The 24,090-nt window shown below is 43.1% G+C and overlaps 1 protein-coding gene across 1 annotated transcript in view; it reads left to right on the top strand.

Annotated features, from left to right (window-relative positions):
• The window catches only part of LOC130683228 (uncharacterized), a 46,323-nt gene extending 23,410 nt beyond the window's left edge, over positions 1 to 22,913 (top strand). Inside the window, exons 3-7 of the mRNA XM_057499495.1 lie at positions 11,668 to 11,717; positions 12,394 to 12,456; positions 16,989 to 17,087; positions 20,302 to 20,403; positions 22,615 to 22,913. Of these exons, the coding sequence (XP_057355478.1) occupies positions 11,668 to 11,717; positions 12,394 to 12,456; positions 16,989 to 17,087; positions 20,302 to 20,378 (289 nt within the window). The 3' untranslated portion in view covers positions 20,379 to 20,403; positions 22,615 to 22,913. The remainder of the gene's footprint in view (positions 1 to 11,667; positions 11,718 to 12,393; positions 12,457 to 16,988; positions 17,088 to 20,301; positions 20,404 to 22,614) is intronic.
• The last annotated feature ends 1,177 nt before the right edge of the window (positions 22,914 to 24,090 follow it).

Here is a 24,090-nt window from a genome sequence, read left to right on the forward strand (position 1 = left end):
TAAATGCATAATAAGAATGTTTTTTCTCCTGCCTAAAGGAATTTCAGGCATCAGCAGTTAAGTCAGAAGATGTGAGAGCTGGGAAGGGGCACCCCTCTGCATGAGGGAGGAGCAGATGGGCCTCCTTGAATAAAGGTAAACTTGATTCCATTTTTGAGGGTGTTTGAGGTCCTCATAGTTGGAAAGGAGATTATACTCTGCAGGCACTGCTCTGCTGCTCAGGCCAGTCTATCCCTGCTGAAGTTTCTAGAATGTTTAGAGCTGCTGAAGCCGAAGAAACTTGTTACTGGCTGGCTCTTAACAGTCTCTAGCACCTAGTCTTGTTTGGTGCCCAGGTCTGCTAGCAATCCTTTCCTTCTAGGCCTCTCCCTGATTTCCTGTCTGAACATTCCTACTTTCCCCCTCCTTGTTTCTAAAATTTCCTGATCTTACCATTTTTTTAAATCATATTTTTACTTTCTCTTCTCTAACCCCTCCTTCCTTTAAAACAGCTTCCTTTCTAACAACCTTTAGCCTAACAGACTAGGAAGTTATTTTATTGTCTTCTTTTTATAGATGAAGAAACAAAAGCACAGAGAGACTGTAACTTGTCAGTATTCAAATCTTGGCAGCCTAAGCCCAGTCTGTGCTCTTAACCTGCCTCTCACAAGTAACACGAGGTTTTAAATGAGAGGGCAAGAGGCTAGCTATTTTTTATTTATTATTAACTTTTTATTTTGAATAACAAAAAAACAGATAATGTTCCAGTAATCTATTGCCGTGTTACAAACCACCCCAAAACTCAGAGACTTAAAGCAACAATAGTCATTCTGCTGAGGAAACTGCAGTTTGCAGACCTTGGCAAGGGCAGCTCATCAATGCTCATGTGGTATCTATCAGCTGGGGTAGTTTGCCTAGGAACGGTGGACCTGCTTCCAAAAGGTGGCTCACTCACACAGCGCGGGCTGATTCTGGTTCCCGGTGCCTCTCCCTGGGCTGCATGTGACTGGAAAGGCTTTTAGCTGGAATGTGACAAGAGCCAATTTTCAATTTCAGAAGATGCTTCTAGTTTCTGGTGGAGAGTGGTGGGGGGAAGTGAGATAGAAAGCAGGAGGCCAGTCTGGGGGCTGTAATCTAGAAAGAAGGATGGTGTCCTAAACTAGGGTAATAGCTATGGAGATGGAGGGAGAGGACAGATTGGAACTATTTTTAGAAGGTAGAGCTGACAGGACTGGGGACAGACTGCCTGTGTGGGTAGGGCAAAGGAGAGGAAAGAGTCTGGGGTGACCTTGAGGTCTGGGTTTGGGCAACCAGCTGGATGGAGTGGCCTCTCGGTGTGAATGACCTTTAGAATTCACCAGCACTTTCACATCCAGTATTCCAAGAGGTAGGTGCTCTGTGTTCTGGATGTTCAACTTTGACCTCAGGGTTTGGAAGACTCCCCTGGGCTGTGTAGCCCTGCACCTTGAGCATGCGAAGGTCATGCCTCTTGGGGGCAGTCTTCTCTATGCTCTTTCTCCCAGAGAGCAGATGTTCAGGAGATGGCACCTTGCTTGCACAGGGTGTCTGGGTGGACACTCTGGCTACATCTGCTACATCCTCTCCCCTCCTCTGGAAGACCATCCCTTCTCGTGCAGCCTGTGGGCCTTGGGGCAAGCTAACCCCCTCCCAGGACACAGGTGCAGGGCATGGGACTCAAGCCTAACTTAATCTCCATAATGAATCTCCTATCCTCTGTATTCATCTTCTAGGCTACCTATTGGATTACCAGGAACTTGGTGGCTTAACACAAATGAAGTTTATTTTCTCAAAAATCTGGAGCCCCAAATTTCAAAACTGAGTTATTGATAGGGCTGTTCTCCTTCTAGAGGCTCATGGGGAGATTGTGTTCCTTGACTCAGCTCCTGGCGGCTGCTGGCATTCCCTGGCTTGTAGCTGCTCACTCCACTCACTGCCTTGTCTTCATGGCCTTCCTCTCTGCGTCTGTCTTCTCTTCTGTCTCTTACGAGGGTATTTGTCATTGGATTTAGGGCCCACCTGGGTCACTCATGATGGTCTTGTTGCAAGATCCTTAACTTAATTGCATCTATAAAGACTCTTTTTCCAAATAAGGTCACATTCATGGGTTAGGAAGGAGTCTTGGGGGCTGTCATTCAACCTACTACAGCCTCTGTGGATGGCAAGACAGAATGATACTGGGACCACGATGACATCGCTGAGCCCTTATCAACCAGCCCAGAAGCCCGTCTGCTTCAGGTCTTCCAGTTACCTTATTGCTTTAAGTCAATTTGACTTAATCTTTCCCCCGGCCCTTGTTGCTGAATGCTCGCGGGCTGATACATGTGCCCGTCTGGAGTCCTGTGTACAGGGAGAGATCACAGTGATGGGAATCCTCCTCTGCTGGGCTCTGTTGTTGACACTGTGTTACCTCGTGCAAGCCGCAGCCTCACTGCCCATCGGTGTGACTATATAAATGGGGCCCTTGTCCCTGCAAAAGGCTTTTCAAAAAAGGAGGTCACTGTGGTTTCTGTTGTATTGACCTCTGCATTCCAAGAAAGACGTAATAGGACTGGAAATGGGCCAGACAATGGAGCAATGAAGGGCTTTTACCATGAGGGCAAGTGCCTCAGTCAGAATTCTTTGGCGCAGAAAGGTGGAGACTGAGGAGGGGACGCGATTAAAGTCCTTTATATGATAAGGCATACCAACAAGGTAGGACATCAAGTCCCAGAATCCTTAGAAGCCTAGGGTGCTCCTCCTTTTTAAAAGCTTGAGAAGTTATTGCTGGGCAAACAATAGAAAGTGGCCCTTTCCATGGTGGAGAGCTGAACTCGGTGTACCTGGGCAGGTCGGTGCACCTGGAGTCTGGGAGACCTGGGTTTCACTCCTGGCTCCAGCTGTGGGGTTGTGAGCAGTCTTCTTTTCTCCCTGAGCCTCAGATTGCTCGTTGGCAAACTGGGGGCAATAACGATTGATCTTCCTATCCCCAGCACTGCCACCCATGTGGTCAGCTTCCTGCCTGTCACTCTGCATGGACTAACTGCAGATTCCACTCGTGTGTTAGCTCTCATCTCCGCTCCCTTACTCACTTGCGCAGTTCTCTCCCACCTTTCCCTTGTCATCTATTTCCCCTTTTACTAGGTCATCCTCATATGCACAAAACCCACTATCATTTCTCTCACCAAAAAGAACCCTCCTCTAGGCACATTCCCTCCTTTAAGTGCCTGCCCACTTTCTCAGCTCCACCTCGTGGCAAAACTCTTGAAAGAATTGTCTATATTTGTAGTCTTTTGCTTTTATAAAATGAACACACTCATGTAACTACCATCCAGGTATAAAAAAAGGGGGATATTACTAGCACCCCTAAACCCTTGTTCTTGTGAATAATTATTCACCCCTCCCTAGACTCCAGGATACCCACTGTCTTGACTTATAACACCCCAGATTAGTTTTATATTTTTTATTTTACTATGGTAAAATATATATAAAATTTACCATTTTAATCACCTAAAAGCATGCAATTCAGGGGCATTCAGTACACTCACAGTGTTGTGCAACCATCACCTTCACCTGGTTGAGAACATTTTAATCACTTGGAAAGGAAATGGCAGACCATTAGCAGTCATGCCCCGTTCCCTGCTTTCCTCAGCCCCTGACAGTCAACCGCCAATCTTTTTTCTCTATGGGCTCGCCTATTCTGTATATTTTATATAAGTGGAATTGTACAATATTCAGCCTTTTGTGTCTGGAATCTTTCACTTAGCATGTTTTTAAGGTTTATCCATGTTGTAGCAGGTATCAACCTCAGTCCTTTTCATAGCTGAATAATATTCCATTGTTTGGACATATCATCTCTTCATCCATTCATCAGCTGATGGACATTTGGGTTGTTTCCACCTTTTGGCTATCACAAATACTCCTGCTATGAATATTCATGTACAAGTTTTTGCTGGAACACCGTCTTATCTGTTTTTAGACTTTAAATTGGCCACATACTTTATATTCTTTTTCTGTCCAACTTTAGGAAGATGACATTCTGTAACATGAGATTCATTGACATGATTGCATAGCTTGCTCATTTCCATTGCTGGATGATATGTCAATATGTGAATGCATCACCACTTACCTAATCTGTTGTTGATGGGGTATGTGCAGTGTTGGGTTATGATGAAGAATACTGCTTTAAACATTTTCATTCCTGTCTTTTGGCTAACACATGTACAGATTGCCATCAGACCTACACCTAGGAATGGAATTGTTGCCAACAGATGATGCACATGTTTAGCATTCATAGGGTTTTCCAGGTTAGTCCAGCTTTCACTCCCTTAGTGAGTGTATGAAAGTTCAAGTTGCTCCAGATCTTCCCCAACATTTGACATTTTAACAGATGTTTCAAACTCCTCAAATCCTGAACTTCTTGTGTTCTCTTATAATCCTGTTCCCAGTTTGGTACATGGCAACTTTGTCCTGATTGCGCAGGTGAGAAACCCCAGAGTCATCTTGACCTTCCCTTTTTTCATATCTTACGTCCAAGATTAGGAAGTTATTTGGCTTCCAAATGCTTCCAAAGTACGATCTCATCCCTTATCCTGCTACCATCCTTACTAGTACCACCATCATTTTTCTCCCAGGTTACTGGAATAATTCCAGCTTCCATTCCACATATTCTGAGCCCAGCAGCCAGTATGGTCATTTAAAAAATTATGGTAATGTATACATAATATCCAATTTACCATTTTAATGTGCACAGCGTAGTGGCATTAAGTACCTTCACACTGTAGGGCTGCCATCACCACAGGGTGACCCTTTTAATAGGTAAGTTAGATCATCTCACTCCACAGCTCAAACTCCTCCAATGGTTCTGAATTTCAGAGGAAGAGTCCACGGTTTCACAGCACCACATCAGGCCTTGCCCAACCTGGTGTCCTGTTACCTCTGTGACTTCTTCTCCTTGGCTCTCTCCACTCCAGCCCTGTAGGCCTTCTCCTGTTCCCCGAATGGAACAAGCCAGGTATGACCCTGCCTTAGGGCCTGAGAACTGGCTATTGCCTCTGCCTGCCTGGAATGTTCTGCCCCCAGGTATTCTCATGGCTAACTCTCTTGTCCCCTTACAGTTTTGCTCAACTGGCTTGAGAATTTTTGCCCGCCATCTGTGATTTTAAATATAAGAGTTGGCTTGTGGTTAAACAATTCTCAGGGTAGAAGTTTTTTTTAAAATTTCCACCCACTTCCAACGTTTAATGTGGATAATTTTCCTTGCTCCTCTGCCGGGAGCATGAGTTTATTTCTAGCCTCCTCTTGTACCAGAGACGTGGCCCAGCTTTACAGGAAGTTCTCTATTAAGTTCTCTACCTTGACTGGGCTAGGGTTTGTCTCTTCTTTCATGCACTCTTCAAGGCATTGAAAACCAAAGCTCAAGGTGGCTTAGTTTTGGCATATCTCCTTAGGGAGAAAGCCAGCTTCCTCATACTGTCTGGGTTCCTGCTTTCCCTTCGTTTTCGGCCTGTGACCTTTTTGCCAGCTCACTTGGTGCCTTTAAAAGATCAAAAACATTTTTATCCAGCATTTTTAATGTTCCAGCAGGAAGTAGTTCAGAGTGTCTGGTCTGCTCGATTGCCGGAAACAGAAGTCCATTAAACATCAGCTTTAGGGAGGCAGCATGTTATAGGACAAAAGGCTGGGCTTCAGGAATCCTTGGTCCCAACCCAGCCCTGCCTTCAACCAGCTGTGATCTTAGACAAGTCACATGGACCCTTTGGGCCTCAGCTTCTTACTTGGTAACATAAGGGCTGATGGGTGGGTGGCCTCAGTGACTCTGTGTTACTGAGTGGCTGTCCCTGTTTTGAGGGAGCCCAGGAGTGTGAGGGGCAGCAGCTCCCGGTTCAGGTGGCCGGCCTGTCTGCGTTCTCGCAGTGATGGGCCAGGCCCTAGGTCTCTGGTTCTGGAGAAGAGATAACAAATTCAGAATGTCAGTGGTGAGACATGTGAAATAAAGAGCAGCTAGTCAATTCTTAAGAGACTGAGGACTGCGGGGGTGCAGGGAAGAGAGTGTCTCCTTACACACAAGATAGGGGCCATTGTTTTGGGGTAGTGGAGACAAAAGTGCAGACGCGGTAAGTCTGTGGGTGAGCATCTGCCACTGTGCTGGTAACATGGGCCCCTCTGGAAAGAGGATCCTGCAGAACAGAGGCTTAGGCGCTGGCCATGGACCCCTCCCTCCCCACAGTCCCTTAGTCTTTCATATACATCCTTTGTTATAGATATATGTATATACAGGTAAAATTTTATTTTCTGTCATTTTATATGTAAGTATATGTATTAACATAAATAAGTATATTTATTTATATATAATTTTAATTAATAGAGTTTACTTTTAGATTTTCCAAGAAATTGAGATGGTACAGAGCGTTCCCATATACTCTGCAGCCATTATTCCCCCATATCTCACGTCATTATGATATGTTTTTTATAATTCATGAAGCAATATTGATGCATTATAATTAACTAAAGTCTATAGTTTATTTAGATTTCCCTAGGTTTTACTTACCATCTCTTTTCTGTCCCAGGATCCCACACTACATTTAACTGTTACGTTTTTAGGCTCCTCTTGTCTGCTGTGGCATTTTTTCAGACCTCTCTCTCTCCTCTTTATTTTGGTTCGATTTAAAAAAACTGTGGTGGCACATGTAACATAGAATTTACCATTTTAACCCATTGTAAGTGTACAATTAAGTGGCAGTAAGTATATTCACACTGCCATACAATCATCACCACTGTCCATCTTTAGGGGTTTTTCATCAACCCGAACCCAAACTCTGCACCCATTCAACACGGACTCCCTACGTGCCCCTCCTCCCAGCCCCTGGTAACCACTCTACGACTTCAGGAGTCTGACTGTTCTGGGATCTGCATGTAAGTGGAATTGTACTCTGAGACCTTCTGTGACTTCGTGGTTGTGGTGACAGTTTTGAGGGGTACGGCTCGGGTATTTTGTAAGATGGCTCACTATCGTAATTTCTCTGATGTTTTTCTTATAAGAAGACTGGGAGTTTGATGTATACTTATTACTCAATGCCAAACAAGATGTTGGGTGCTGAGGATTCAGAGACAAAAACCTATGCTCATTTCACAAGTGACTAATCTCAGAGAATTTTGGTTATCTGCTCAGGGTCATGCAGTTAGGCAATGGCAGAGATGAGAGCTGACCTTGGCCTTCTGACTGCAGACCTGCACTCTCTCCTCACACCCCCTTTCTGTGGGCTGACCAGAGCCTGTGCTTGTACTCCTTTGGGGCATTCATGACCGCTGGGCCTGGTCGGAGCTGGGCAGGCTGTGGGTGCTGGGCTGCCCCCACTTACCAAGCAGCAGCTCACTACTTAAGATTTTTAAGTTTTTTTTTTTTAATTTGAAATATTTTGTATATACACATGAGTAGGGTCACTGTAAAGAATCATAATAAAAATAAATACCCCTGGACCCAACACCTAACTTAACAAAGACGGTGTCCCCAATACTTTCCGAGCCCCCCGTATGTGCCCTTCAGGTCCCACCCTTTCCCCTTGCCCCTGGAAGATAATCGCTACCCTGACTTTTGTGTTTGTCATTCTGTCCCTTGTACAGTTTACCACATAAGTATATGTCCCTAATCAAGATGTTGTTTAGTCTGGAGTTTTTTGACTTCTATTTAATGAAATCACACTGTGTGTGTGTGTGTGTGTGTGTGTGTGTGTGTGTGTGTGTGTGTGTGTGTGTGTGTGTGTGTGTGTGTGCCTGGTTTGCTTTATTGAACACTTTGTGGGATTCACTCAGGAAGTTGTTGCCTATTCATTTTAATGGCTATATGCTATTGCATTGTATGAATAGAGTGTATGTATTTTTAACCCATTGTCATGTCCATGGGTGTTTAGGTTGTTTGAAGTTTTTGTTTTCATGAAGAGTGCTGCTATGAGCATCCTGGGATCCACGTGGTGGAAGAGTTTTTTGAGGCATATTGTGATGAGCAGAATCATTGGGTCACAGAGTGTGTATGTGTATGGGATAACAACAGACTCTTCCGAAGGCTTGGGTCCACTGATACTCCTACCAGTAGCGTATGAGGTTTCCCAGCACCCCGCATCCTCAGGGCCGTTCTGTCCACTCAGCTATGATGACTCAGAGACCACCTGGCCATTCTCAGGCCTCACTTGGCCTCTGGCCTGAGTACCTCTAGACTGGTTTCTCCCAGGCAGACTTGGACTTCCTGTTGCCCTGAGAGTTTGAGCCCATGCTCATATCGTTGGCTCAGACTCTGCATCCAGGCACAGAGCTCCAGCCTTGTCCTGGATTCTGGGTCCCAGCAGGGCCCTGTGGCTTGTGGGAGTCAAGGAGGGTAGACATCACCCTTGCCAAGCCAGGTGGCACTGGAATTTTCCATCATAAAGGAGGCACTGTCATCTGCCCACACCTCCCAGAACCAGCAATCCTTAAAGGGAGCTTTAACGGCTTTTCTTGAGGCCTTTTGGCAGGTTAGCATAAGCACTGTCAGCACCGGCAGGAGGATGTGACATCTGTGCTGGCCTTGGGCCAGGCCACATGGACGTCTTCATACACAGTGCCAGCTCATCCAGCCCCAGGCCTCAGGTGTGCAAGTATGCACAGAGCCAGCCCTACCCAACCAGGACAGTCCTGGGGGCCCTCTTCCTCCTGCATTCACCTTCCTTCCAGATGCTTCTCTTTTGGTAGTGGCAGGACCAGCTGCATGTCCCAGGCTCATAGTGCTTGGGTTTTCAGAGTGGGAAGACACAACAGTGTGATGGTTACCAACACAGGCCGACCTGGATTAGAATCCCCATTCTACCTCTTACCAGCTGTGGTATCTTGTGCTGGTGACTTAACCTCCCTTTGCTGCTCTTTGTAAAATGAGGACACCGTCTACATCTGCAGGGTTATTAAGTGAGCAAATGGGTGTAAAGCATTAGTACTCTGCCTGGCACAACCTGGACCCTGAGCATGGTTTTGGGTAGTTACTGTGATATGGTGGAAGGACCTGGGTTTGAGTCCCGATGCTGTTATCTGTTAGTTGTGTCATTTAGTGTGTCTGAGCCTTGGTTTTCCCCATCTGCAAAATGGTAAGAATTTCTACTTCATGGATTCATTGAACTAAACTATGTAGTGAGCTTGGCAGATAGTGGTTGATAATAAAACGCCAGTGACTGCTGTTAGTGAAGAGATGAAGGGGCTTTATCTTCACCAAAGGAAAATAGACACAGTGACAGAGAGTAATCATTTCCTGTGAACAGCCCAGACTTCAGATATTGAATTTATGCATATATTGTTTTTAAGAAAGAATATAAACATTTTGGAAAAAAAAAAAGGAAAAGAAAATCAAAAGCTCCTCCAGTATCTCACCACCTGAACACAAGCACTGTGAGCATGTTGGTGTTCTTCCTTCCAGGGTCTTTTCACATAGGATTAGTTGTATTAATCATATTTTCATATCATACGTGGTTTTAGCAGGAGGTCTCTGACTCATGTATCACACCGCTATCTTTAATCTCACCTTTGCTTTCTTGCTTTTTTCACTTACTACATCTTGCAAATCATCCTACAAAAGCCCTTATAGTTCTGACAAGATCTTTCTATTATTTATTTATTTAATTAAAAAATTTTTTTTATTAAGGTATGATTGATATACACTCTTATGAAGGTTTCACATGAAAAAGCAATGTGGTTACTACATTTACCCATATTATCAAGTCCCCACCCATACCCCAATGCAGGCACTGTCCATCAGTGTAGTAAGATGCCACAGATTCACTATTTGCCTTCTCTGTGCTACACTGTTTTCCCCTTGATCCCTCACACCATGTGTACTAAACATAATACCCCTCAATCCCCTTCTCCTTCCCTCCCCAGCTGCCCTCCCACACCCCTCCCCTTTGGTAACCACTAGTTCCTTCTTGGAGTCTCTGAGTCTACTGCTATTTTGTTCCTTCAGTTTTGCTTCGTTGTTATACTCCACAAATGAGGGAAATCATTTGATCTTTCTTTCTAATAGCTAATAGTATATATTGCATGGATGTACCATCAGGTATCATTCAGTCTCCTATTCACAATTATTCCTTTCTTTTGTTCTATAGATAATATTTCAAAGAACAGGCTTGCCCATCATGTGCATGTGTCAGTCCCATCTGTAGGATCAGTTCTGAGCAGTGAAATTTTGCTAGGTTGGCAGATTCATTTTTAAAATACGCACTTAAAATTTTGATAGACACCATCAGATTGCCTTCCATAGGAGTTATATGAATTTAAACTCCACCCAATAACAGAAAAAAGTGCATGTTTGTTCATACCATTGCCAACACAGTGTTAACAATGTTTCTGATCTTTGACAAACTGAAAGGTGAAAATAGTATTCCAATTTTGTTTTAATACAATTTTTCTTATAAGAAAGGCTGAATAACCTTTCAAAGCTGCATATAGTTTGTTTTCTGTGAACTGATGAGAGTTCATTTTTAGTTGTTAAAAAATATCCCATGGAGAGGATTTGCCATAATGTAGCTTACCATTCCTTTGTGTTTTTTCTAAATTTTCATTGTTATAAATAATGCCATAGTGAATATCTTTTTTTGCATAAAGCTTCCTCAGTCTTTTGTATTGTTTTCTTAGAATGAATTCTTGGAAAAGAAGTTTGTGGGTCAAAGGGTATAGGCATTTTAAGGACTTGATTGCTAAATTGCTCTTGGAAAGGCTTATACTAGTTTATATCCCCACCAACAATGTACACATGTGTCCAATTCACTTTCCAATTGCCAGTATTGGCTTCCCAAATTTAAAACATCTGCCAGGACGCAGCTTCTGTGGATTTATTTCTTACTCTAATCCAGTGTTAGCCTAACCTTTAAAGTCAGGAGATTCCCATTTTGTATCCCAAACCAAATCCTTCTTGTCAAAATGGGGTTCAGCTTTGTTCTGGAAGGACTTAGAATTCTGCATCAGATATGTCAATTTTCCTTTCTTTGTAAAACCCCATGACCAAACATGAGTCACTGAAGAAGAAAAACACTGCCATCGTTCCAAGAAGTACTCGAGTGCTTCTCTAACGGATTATCAACTGGAGTAGACGGCCTATGGCCCTGAGGTGTGGGGCAGCGGAGGATGTCAGGCTCTGTCCTGGGAGGAGCCATCGGATTCACTTGTGCTGGGATGTGGCAAAGTCAGTGAGGGTGACCCTGGGGAAGATATCCTGTGTACTGGGATGCATCAGAGCAGGTGTCACCTGGAGGAGTAGGCATTTGTTGTTATCTGCTCAACATCTCTTTCCTTTTGTGGTAATAGCGGCTTCTCTCACTCTTGCAAAATACTAGCCTTAGCCTAGGAGAATCTCTATTCCTCTTGGACAGAGTGACTGACTCATGAACAGGCACCTGACCCAAGGAAGATCGGCACAGTCCTTCTTGGAATTTGACATGTGGGTGCTGTGAGAAAGAAACTTTATTTGCCCAGGAAGTCCATTAAACTGAGATGATTGAGGCTTATGGCTGCTATGGTCCTCTTTTCATCTGTGTGGAAAGTGCTGTCTGCAATTGAAGCCTGGGAATATGGAGCTAAGGAAAGAATCAGAGATGAGGCAGGAGAGGTGGAAAGATACTGTCTTCACACCAGCTAGTTGAGTGCTTGTGTGAACTGGATTTTTTTCTGTATTTACAGTGGAGGAACTCTAGTTCACCTGGAGAGGCCAGAGAACTTGCATCTGAGAGGTGAGCACAGAGAGTTCTAGAAACAATGAGGCAGGGATTGGTACTAGAGGGAACTATTAATTGTCAGGTTCAAGCATCTCAGATGTTTAAGGTGATAGGATAGGGCAAGGTAAGAATAGACGGCTAGGGATATGAGCAGCCAGTTAAGTACAAAGCCAGAGAAGATCAAAGAGTCTGTTGTATTCATCTGGGTTACTGAAACATATGTACGTGTACATTTGACTTTCCTGCTAGACCATGCTGTCCTTGTAGATAAAAACTATGACTCGCTCAATTTAAAAATTTCAGTGCTGGCACACAAAATTTCACCCAGACACACCCAAGTTTATCCAGATTTAAATCCTGGTCCTGTCATGTACAAACTATATGACTTTGCACAAATCACTTACTATCAAGCCTCAGTTTCCTTATCTGTAAAATAACAATCTGGGAGAATTATTATTTTCATATAGCCCAATTCATATGATGATTGTATATAACATGCATTGTGTATGGTTACATGTAAAAGTCACCTCACAGGGATAGGACGTAAGAGCTTAATACATCTTACCAGTTTTGTTGATGATAGTAATGATGATTAGCACTTTGGAAATGTTTGTTGAATGAATTTCAGACTTTGCTTATGCACAGACAGAAAGAAGCAATGGCTTTTCTTTCTCCTTCTTGTGATCCCCAGGCCCCTCTCTAGAACCTGTTGCCAAATGTGCTCATCTTCCAGCCCTGAGATGCTTCAAATGCTGTAAGTTTCCCTCTTGGCCGCTTGGCTTGCCCTTAGGGCCCACCAGCTGCGTGAGGTTTGACTGACATTTCCAAATATGACAGACATGCTGACTCACCTGGGCTGGTGCCCTCTGTGAATGCCTGCAGGGGCCAGAACCCATTCCCTGCCCACAGCCAGGACTATCGCAGTGCCTCTCATCAGGCCTGACCTTCATGTCGGAGGAGCCCGTGACAAGAACAAAAAAAGAGGCCACATACCGTTTGTCCAAATATTTAAAAATTATGAATCAAGCTAACAAAATGTTACATGTGCCCCATCCTCCTGCCTTGACAGATGTATCCTTATGATGACAAGATTAAAAAATGTGTAAATATGTGTACAGCTATATAATTTCTAATACTGAAATGAGCAAAATAGTAAATATGACTGAAGTTAATCATAATTTTTTCTGTCTGGATGCTCTGTAGTGTTTGTAAGGGCCAGCAGTGTTTGAATTAATGTAATAAGAACATTAAAAATTGTTTTCATACATGTTTTCAAAGAACTAATTTTGAACATTTAAGAAGAAAAGTTATATTGAAATTAAGAGGTATCTATGAAGTTCCCCATTTATTTAGATCTTCTTTAATGTTTTTTCAAGAGTTTTATAATCTTCTCCATAGAGCACCTACAAAGCTTTTGTTAGATTTATTCATTTTAGTTTATATTTTTGGCCTGATTACCTTTTAAAAAATTCCTTTTTTATTCGTTGCTGATTGTAGAAATTCATTGACCTCTGCATATTGATTTTTTAAATTCAGCAACCTTGCTAAATTCTCTTATTAAAACTAATAATTTTTCTATCAATTTTTGCTTTTTCCATGGAGCTGATAATACATATGAATAATGAATGTCTTATTTCCTTTTTCCAATCCTGATACCTTTAAGTCTCTTCTCTTTCTCCAACACAATGCTGAATGAAAATAAAAGCAGGTACTCTTGTTTTGGTTTTAAAGGGAGAACATTCAATTTTTTCCCACTAAGTGGGATTTTTGCTGTCAATTTTCTGTGTGCATTTGAGGCATCTCAGGGCTGGAAGATGAGCACATTTGGCAGTAAGTTCTAGACAGGGGCCTGGGGATCACAAGAAGGAGAAAGAAAAGGCTTTAGGAGATTCTACTTCTTGCTTTCTAAGGACTTATTTTTTATTTGTTTTTATCATGAATGGATATTTGAATTTGTCAAAAGAAACTTCATTCACTGAGATGATCATGTAATTTTTCTCCTTTAATCTGTGTGAATTACAGGAATTGGTTTTCTAACCTTAAAATAAACTTGTATTCCTGCAATAAGCCCAACTTGGTCACGACTGTCTTTATACATTGCTGGGATTATTCTGCTAAATTTTAAAGAAGAGTTTAATATCTCTGCTCATTAGTGATATTGTCTCATAATTTGTCTTTTGTGCATTATCTTTGTGTTAATTTTGTGCTAGCCTCATGAATGAATTGAGGAATGTTTCTTCCTTTACTATAACTGGAAGGAGTTTGTATAATATTGGAGTTATTTGTTCCTTGAGTAATTGGTAGAAGTTACCAGTAAAACCATCTGGACTTGGTGTTTTCTTTGTGGCAAGATTTTAAACTACTGATTCAATTTCTTTAGTGGTTATAGGACTATTCAGAGGTTTAGTTTCCTCTTTAATCATTTTATTTTTATAGGAATTGGTCTATGTTTTTCTAATTTCTCAAATTTATTACCATAAAATTGTTTGTAATATTCTCAATCTTTTCAATCTGTGTGGCACCTGAAGTTGTATATCATTTTTCATTCCTAATATTAGGCCTTCTGTTAGTTTTTCTTGATGTATTTTAACTAAAGGTTTGTTAGTATTATCAATCTTTTAAAAAAACCAAATTTTGATTTTATTGCTTCTCTTATGTGTGTTTATTTTCAATTTCATCATTCTTTGCTCTTATGTTTATTATTTCTGTCTCTACAATTTTGTTTGTTCTATTAGTAATTTTTCTGTATTTTTAACATTTATTATATAATAATAGCATATAAAAGTATACATTCCTTACTAGCACGGTAATGCTTTAGGTAAACTCTGTTAGGTTTTAGCATAGTACTGTTGTTATTGTAGAATCCTAAAAATCTTAAAATTTCTCATGATTTATTATTTAACCTATGAGTTTTGAAAAACATGCTTATGAATTTTCCAAATACATGGGTAGTTTTCTGTTTGTAACTGACTTCAAATCTAGTAGTCTTATGAACAGAAAAAGTATTCTATAGAATACCAATCTTTTTAAATTTGTTGAGACCTGAATATAATTACATTTCTTAAATGTTTCATTTATTTCTGAAAAAATGTATATTCTAAAATACTTGGGTCCAGTGGTATATATAACTTTAAGAAATAAAGATCTTATATATAAGAAAACTTCCAAATCATTTCTTAAGAGGTTGTACCATTTTACATTCTCACTGCCCTTGGATGTGAGTTCCAGTTGCTCCCCGTCCTTGTCAACAGTTGGAACACTTAATGGTTTTCATTTCAGTCATTCTAATGGTATATTGTGGTATCTAGCTGTGGTGGTAATTTGAACTTCCCTAATGACCAATGATGTTGACCATCTTTTCATGTGCTTATTTGCTCTTGGTGATGTGTCTGTTCAAATCTTTTGCCCATTTTCTAACTCAATTGTTTGTCTTTTTATTATTGAGTTATAAAATTCTTTATATATTCTCCATACAAATTATCTCTCTGTATAATATATTCTGATTTTATATAAATATTTTTATGTATTCTAGACACAAGAACTTTGTAAAACCTTGTCAAATATATTTTTTTGCAAAATATTTTCTCCCAGTCTTGTCTCCACTGTGGCCATGTAAATAATTTTCATCAATGACAGTGAGTGGAAATGATGTGTACTCTTCATAGGTCAACTTTGAAGAAGCAATGAAGCTTCTGCACTTTTTTGTTATATTTCCACTGGCAGAAAAGCAGCCCCAGGGGATGGTAGAGTCACAAGATGGAAGGAGCTTAGATCCCTGAGTCACCACATGGAGGAAAACTCCCTGTCCACCAGGAACACTGAAATTAACTGTAGTGAGAAATGAATTTCCACCCAATTAAGCCACTGACATTCTGAAGTTCGTATATTACAGCAACTAATGTTCACTTAATATAATACCCTTGTCTTCTTTGATAAGGTTGGAGACTAAAAATGAGTTGGAATGATATATGTGACTTCTCTTCAACAAGTTTTTATGTGAAAAGGCTATCTGAAGCTATTTCCAGAAACTGTTCTAACCAAGCCAATTCATTTGTTAAGGAATGACTGATAATCTGGTTTAGGGAAATAATAATATGAACCTTTTATTAAGTCTCTCAGGTGTTTCTTTGTAATATTAAGGTAACTTTGGTGGGTTCTTCACATGAGTTTACAACCAGGTCCACAGTGGAAAGGTTTTCAGTATTTGTTGGTTGGCTGGGTCAGTGGAGTTCTTCTGGGGCCTGAGGAGGGCTCTGTCTGATATGGCCTCCTTTCAGTGAGCCAAGCTTTACGTAGATTCTTTCTCAGATCTCAGATACCATCAGGAGATAGGGACTATTATACCAGTTCCTGTTTTCTTTTTGGACTTTGACCCAAAACAGAGGTAAGGGTGTGTGATAGAAACTTAGCCTGGGGAGGATGTATGTGTGTGTGTGTGTGTGTGTGTGCACGCATACACACATATGTGCACCAATGATCTGGTACCAGTATAAAAGAAACTTAGCCATTAGTCTTTCTCTTCCTACTTTCCTTCCCTTCTCCCACCATCCCGTGATCCTACCTTTGCATCCACCAGAGGTATGGGTGCTTCCCACTGTGGAGAAAGCACACCTGAGTGTCCCAAGAGAATTCATAGTATCCATCTTGTACATGTATTGTCAAGGAAGTTCCAGGAAGCCATTTTTGAGACTGTCTTCAGAGCCCATAGGATCCAATCACTGCAGTTAAAACTAGGTTTAGAAAAATTCCTCTAAAGAAAAAAAGAAATGGAGTTTATGTGTTTTTCTTTCTTTTCAAAATTTTCCATAAGGTGGTTTCCTCATTTTTATCATTAAAAGTGATGAACAATGCAATGACTCACACAGCTATATGTATGTTGCTTCTCTATGTGAGAAATAACCTGGTAGCTTTCTCTCCTACAAAGTAGTAATACTGCATCACCAAGGAGGTTTTTAAAAATTATTAAAATTTTTTTATTGTGATAAAATATACAAAACATTAAATTTACCATTTGAACATTTTTAAATGCACAGCTCAGTGGCATTAAGTACATTCACACTGTTGTGCAACTATCGACACCATCCAGCTCCAGAACCTTTTCAATATCCCAAACCGAAGCTCTGTACCTGCTGAGCTCCCCGCTCCACCCTCGCCCAGGCCTTCATAAACTCCATTCTACTTTCTGTTTCCATGAGTTTGACTACGCCAGGTACCTGATGTAAGTGGAATCCTACAGTATTTGTCCTTTCGTGTCTGGCTTATTTCACTTGGCTTAATGTCTTCCAGGTCCTTGCATGTTGCTGCAGGCGGCAGTTTCCTTCCTCCCTCAGGCTGACTGTATGTGTGCACTCTGCTTGGCTTATCCACTCATCCGTCGGTGGACGTGTGAGTTGTTCCACCTTTTGGCTATTGTGAATAATGTTGCTGTGCACAAGACAGATATTTGAGTACCTGCTTTCCCTTCTTTTGGGTCTATTCCTAGAGTTGGAATTACTGCCAAGGAGATTTTTAGTACTCATTTTTGGGACCCTCATAGGACATTACTGTGAACTTCCATAGGATAGCTATGGGCACTCTTTGTCCTTTGAATGTGGATTTTTAGAAAGTTCCAGAAGTTTTGGGGAGGCATCAAAATGGACTGGTTTCTTACTTTGTGTTACATACACTGCCCCTTCAAATAAAGTAATGCAGAGAATTAGGACATGTGTTTTCCTTTCTGGATCAGGGAACTGAAGCAGAGAGGGCCTGAGGGCCTGCCCAGTGTGTAGAGTATAAGTCCCAGGGCCAGAGTTCAAGCCCAGATCCTACTGAGTTCAAACCATATGCTTGGTCTATTACCACGTTGTCTTAGTTTGGAACAATTGTTGAACTACCAGATTGGGGAATACCATTTTGGATCAAAAAGATATGACTAAGGACACTGATTTTAAAATATCCATTATTTTCACTGTCTAAAATTTGGAATATGGAAAAAAGCAGAAAGAAAAAAGTCTACCACTCACTGTCAATCAATTGTAAATCTCCATAAAATGTTTAATTGCATTTCCCCCACAGTTCAGCTGGGCGTCGTGTTCACCTGATCATGTCAGGTCAAGAAGAGACAAGCATTTAGCAACCTTAGTGATGCCATGCCTTTGCATTTATAAAGATTCACATTGTCAGGAGACGGGAGGGGGTGTGGCAGCCACAGAGGAGCACTGCTGGGCTCTCCTGTCAAGAAAGAACTTGCGAAGCTTTTTCAGCTGGGAAGAATGTGGTCAGCTGACAGCCTAGAGCAGCAGCCCTGGGACCAGCTTCATGCTCTTCCCAGGCAGCTCCCACGCCAGTGACGAAGCGTGGTGCAGGCATGGGCACTTGCCATTTCTGCCCAGAGTGGGGGGCAGTGGGGTGGTCCTCTAATGGGCAGCTTTGCTCCCCTCCCTGTGGGGTGCCCCAAGTCTTGACATGATCTGCTCTGTGGCCTGAGATGCTCCCTGCCCTATTTTCCTCCCTCCTCTTTCCTTTCACAGGACCATGTCTTGCACCCTGAGGGCTTTTCCTGCCCTGTCCTGCCTCTGCCCCCTTTCTCTTCTGCAGTTATTGCTTCCCACCCCCCACAAGTCCTCACCCCTCACTCCAGCATCTGCTTCCTGAAGGACCCAGATCAACACAGGTGGAGGCTATTAATGAGAATCTCTGTGCATCTTTCTGAGATTTTATTGAGTCTTTGAAAAGCTAAGCTTAGAATTTCGATCAAGTAATAATGTTCAACATACCACCAATGTTGGACTTAATACAGAGCAGAGAAGTGTAAGGACTGTATTTTCTGAGTATTTTCCTGAATCAAATAACCTTCTGTCTTAATATTTGAGATGTACAAAATAGTAGAATAGTATGTAACAGAAAAAGCACTAATGAAAGACTGGAGACAAAAGAGAATGGAAGCTGCACACCAAACACTAACAAAGATGAGCAGATAACATTGAAACATAAGGGGAATTATTGGAAACCAGACTGCCCTCTAGAAGCACTGGCTGTGAGTAATCAATGACGTCTGATTAATGTGGAAGAACATAACCTAGTAAAAATGTGTTATAGCTGAGTGTCTTGCAATGCAAGCTAGTGTGAATTAAGTGCGAAACACAGAAGTAAACATATGAAACTAGTTGCATCTGCTGTAACTCACACCACTGCAGGAGCTTTTAAGAGTTGCCAACAGAATAATGCATTCTATTTATCTGAATTCCCATTTGGAAAAGCAACAGATTGTTTCCAGGCAGCCTGGCATCTCACCTCCCCCAGTCAGGAAGGCCAGTCCAGTGCTGTAGTCACACTTTTGCTTTCTGTGCAAGCCCAGGGAGCAGCTCTCACAGTAAAGGCGGTGTCTCAGGCAGATGGAAGCATTTTCATGCCTGCATGCCTGATGTCTTCCCTGTGATATATGTAGCTGCCTTCTCGGGGGCAGGGACCTCCTCCTGCCCCTGTCAGGAGTGCCTGGGGCTTGCACGAAGAGCCATAGACCAGGGCTCTGGCCACTGTCCTCATTGGTCCATTTAATTCCCAAACACAAAACCCCCACTCATGCTCCTTTCTCCTCCCACACCCCAGTTGGCCCAAGAACTTTATTTATGCCTTGCTTGGGGGTCCTCAACCTGGCTGCCCATTCACTACTGCCCAGGCTGTACTCCTGAACACTTAACTCAGAACCTCTGCAGGTGGGACCAGGCAGCAGCATTTTGAAAGCTTCCTAGGTGGTGACAATGTGCAGCCAACGCTTAAAATCGCTGGCTTAGCTAAACCCACTTTCCTGATGGAAGGAGAAAGGAAAGATGCTCTGGCTATGAACTTTGCACCAGGCCCATCTCACTGGCCACACCACTGCCCCTGAGGACAGAGCCAGGTCACCCCCACCTTGTCCCATTCTACAGTGCCCACCATAGTTCTTGACATGGAGTAGATGCACCCAGTCTTGTCCTCAGTGAAATAAAATTGAATTTTTTATGGAGGGCCCTTAGATTTAGTCCTTCCCACATTGCCACCCAAGCTCCCCTCATCTGAGCCAGGCACAGGGGAATTAGGGTAAAAAACCCAGGATCAAGATCTTTGATAGCAAACGTACATATATTCCTTAACTCCTATGAGGCTGAGATTTTCCATCTGGAAATGGGAATTGTGCTTTTGTTCACTGATCCTTCTATCTTGGGAGCTTGGCCCAGACCTGATGTTATACTATCATTTCCTCTCAACACCCCTATTAGGTAGGCCTTCTTGTTACCTTCTTACTGATGGGAAAATAGACTCAGTGAACTAAACTAACTTGTTAGGGTCACACAGCTCATCACTGTCTGAACAAGGGGTGGCTTTGGAATTAGATGAGGTTCAAATGCCCACTGCAGCTCTTGCTAGCTGGGTAATCTTGGGCATAGTATTTAACCTCTCCAATCTTCACCTTCAATTATAACCCCAAGAATCTTTTTCTACTCCCCAACATGCCTTTGGGCACACTCCAGCTGGGCCATCGGAGGTGTCAGGAGAGCCATGTAAGCTGCAGGCTGCTGCACCTGCCCGATCCCAGATGGGATGAATGAACTTCCATTTTTCATTCTGGGGTTTCCTCTAGGTAGAGATGCCAGGGAGGAAAACATACACGACCATTGGATAAACGAGCACACAACTGACTCGCCACACCGACTCTGATCATCTTCATCAGCAGAAGCAACAGGTAGGGCTGAACTCTCATGGCCCCTTGAGTGCACAGGTTCACGTTGATCCGATACCATGTGTGGGTAAAATTGTAACATTTCCAGAATATATCGCCTGTCTTTAGTACATCTGCATATTGATAGGCGTTCAGTGGTGGAGAGAAGTATGGCTTTAGTGCATTTGCATCATTCCTCAGGGGTGGAGAGAAGTTCATCTCCATATCAGTGGGTAATTACATGGGCAAGGAGGGCTTATCTGTACCCCAGAGGTGAGGGGAGGGCCGATTTTGGCCTTTCCTGGAGCAGGAAAGAGAGAAGGCCCGGGACTGGAGTTTGTAAGCAATAAATGGATTTAAAACTTTATTTCTCCCTTTGACTGATTTTGGTTTTTAGAGTTATTTTGCCCTGGGGTTTCCTCTCCCCGGACTTACACCATGTTAACGCAGATGATAACACCTATGACTTCAGCTTATATTATGGTGCAAAGTACTCTAAAACTCCCCAGAACTTTCCTTAGGATGGAGCCAACTGGACTCCATATGGCTCCATCTGGAATGGTTGTTTACTTTATTTACATGTGGTTTTTCTCATTTGAGCATCATACTGTAAGGTGGGGCCTATTGCCTAGGCTACCAGATGTGGGGCATATGCCCTTTTAGCCTTTATTGACTGTAAGTCTGGTGCGCTGGCTAGAAGGAAAGCCTGCCTCTGATGTGGCCCAATGGCTACATCAGCGTTTGTTGCATGTGGGGCAAAAGACAATGTGGGCTGTAGCCTGTCAGCGGGGCTTGCCATTGACCTTTGAAGAAGTCAGCTGAGCCCGGAAGGAGTGCCCTGCACGTTGTGCAGATCAGCAAACCACCAAGAGGGGCCTAGAGTATCTCTTTGCAGCCTATGGCCAGTTGCCGGTGATTGAGAGCAATCAAGGCACCCACTTTATTTGACATGCGTTGCAAGGATGGGTGCAGCAATTAGGAATAAAATGGACATGGCCCTGGACCTTTCAACACATGAACCGGTGATGACTGGCTCTTCTGGCACCTTGGGGAAAAGGCCTGGAAGCTGGCCTCCTGTGTATTCCTGGAATGATAGCAAAGTGGACCCCCCCAAATCACGGTTATTTGCTTCTACAGTTCTTGTGTCCTGGATGTGCCCCCTGGCTGCAGCTGCCACGTGATGATTGCTCTGAACCCTCGGCTACTGCCTGCCTGTGGAATGGCGAGCTGTGGACTGAATCTGCATGGCCAATGCGTCTGCTTCACCATTCCCTGGGGATGCCAAAGGCAAATGACCAGTCACATGATACACGGTAGGTGTCTGTGCCACACCACTCCGTGGCCTTTGGGTCCAGTCTCTCACCCACGCCACGATGGGATAGGTGGTTATTGCCTTGGTCAGAACTTTTCCTGCAATGGGCTCTGTAGCCAACAAGGTGTGGTACACAGCAGCCAGTTGTTTGTCTATCAAGATGTATTGGACCTTTGCTCCTTTCCATAGTTGTGGCCAGGCTCCAGCTGGCAGCAGGAGCAGCAGCAGTGGCAGAAGCAGTAGCCTTAGGCTCTGGGCACGGGCTGTGGTCAGCGTGGCCAGCAGCGGCGGTGGCACCTCCATGACTACATGAGTGTAGACACATATCCCTTGATGCGAGCACTGCTTCTCCCCATTATTTCTAGGGGCAGCCCTCCCAAAGGTCACACCCATTATGACAGATTTCGGGTTCAGAGGAATCCTGCCAACTGCGCCAGATGTAAGTCCAGGGAGAGAAAATCCCAGGGCAAAATACCTCTAAAAACCAAAATCAGTCAAAGGGAGAAATAAGGCTTAAAACCTGTTTATTGCTTACAAGACACATCACACTCCAGTCCCGGGCCTTCTCTTTCCTGCTTCAGCAGAAGCAAAACCTTCCTGTCACCTCTCAGGTACAGATAAGCCCTCAGTTGCCCAGGTAATTACTCATTGATATGGAGATGAACTTCTCTCCACCCCTGAGAAATGATGCAAATGCACTAAAGCCATACTTCTTTCTACCTCTGAACGCCTATTGTTATGCAGATGTACCATATGATATGCCAGGTGAGATATTCTGGAAATGTTACAGTTTTACCCACACTGACCTGACCCAGTCTGGTTAAACTTTCCCTGTGTTCCAGACTTTCCTAGGCTCACTTTTATGGTTATTAAAACAGAAACATGCTGACATTTCTCTCTTTTTATTTTCTGTTTCTCCACAGGTTCTTCTGGATTTTTACCTCAAATTCACTGACTTCATGTTTTATTTTTGTTGACTTATTCTGACACCTTCCTCCCCTCTGGTATAATAAATTACTCCCTCTGAAGAATACAGCCATCCGACACCCACCTCACAGGTTATTGTGAGGAGTAATTGAGATAATGTGTGTAAACATTGAAATACTTACACAAATTAGCCGTAATTATGTAAACAACAGTCACCTGTGTGGTAGGAGCTAAGATTGCAGGAATACAAAATACACTAAAAGTGCTCAATAAACTGACAAATGTTCAACAGTGAGTGGTCACAGCTACTGTGTGTCTGTGTGTCCAGTGCCTCATGTGCTGCCTTTATTTAAGTATTCATCAAACATCTCTGAGATCTGCAGTGGCCATTGGCCATATTCAGAGATGCCCCATGTCTTTTTCTTTTCAGTTGTTGACTTGTCTTTCAGTTAACTTAAAATTTAGTTGTGGTAAATTTTACCATCTCAGTCATCTGTAAGCATTCAGCTCAGTGGCATTAAGTACATTCCCATCGTTGTGCAGCCATCACGACCATCCATCCACAGAATTCTTCTCATCGCGCGATACCCAGCATCGTTCGAATCGTCTTCCGGTATCTGGAGAAAGTCCTCTGTCTTCCTGGGGAGGAAGTCAGCACTCAGTGCTGGTTAGTGATTCCTGGGGGCGTAGGCGTGATTGCAGGAGCGCCAGGTCCTGGCCCCTCAGCTTGGTGTTGGTGACGGCTTCCTTATCAGGCGGGGGTTTGGGGTGTTCCCTCTGGATGTTTTCACTCGTGTCCTCTTCAATAGAGGGCTCCTGGGTGCTGAAGCTCTTTTTTATTGTTGTTTATCCCTCTCCCAGGGACCCCCTTCCAGACACTGGCCACTGGAAAGGGAGGGCTTTGTGGTCTGGTTCTGTGCAGGGGTTTGATTATTTTTCTCCTTTATTCATAGAACATTTGCCTGGCCACCAACTGACTGCTGACTACCCTCTTTCTTTCCTGTTAAAATTTTCTGCTGGCTTTTCAAGATTTTGTGTCTGGGAGGCAAAATCCATTGAGAGGCATATTTGTGGATGAGAGGCAGGCCGCCTCTTTGTCAGGAATACAGAGAAAAACCTTCAGCACGATTCCCCAGGACTCCTCTCGGACCTGTGATGGCCTGACGTCCTCCCGCGAACGCTTTCCTCTCAGCAGGCTTGGGCTTGGCTCCCCGTGTCCTGCATTGCGTGATTACTGAGGCTCTCCTCTGTACCAGGATCATCCTGGAGACACGAAGATAAGTAAGAGGTTTGGCCTTGGGAACTCTCAGCCCAGTGGAAGTGAGCAAATAGGCCCAAGCCTCAGCCAGTAGCGACTGAGAGAGATCACATTATCATTTACTATCTGTATTATTGTCACATATGCCTTGTCTTGCTTTCTTCTCTGAGATTTGCTACTGTCTACGGGGATGCTTCTGTGTTCAACTGTTCTG

Source organism: Manis pentadactyla, chromosome 4 (assembly GCF_030020395.1).
Source record: "Manis pentadactyla isolate mManPen7 chromosome 4, mManPen7.hap1, whole genome shotgun sequence".
NCBI classification, from domain to species: domain Eukaryota; kingdom Metazoa; phylum Chordata; class Mammalia; order Pholidota; family Manidae; genus Manis; species Manis pentadactyla.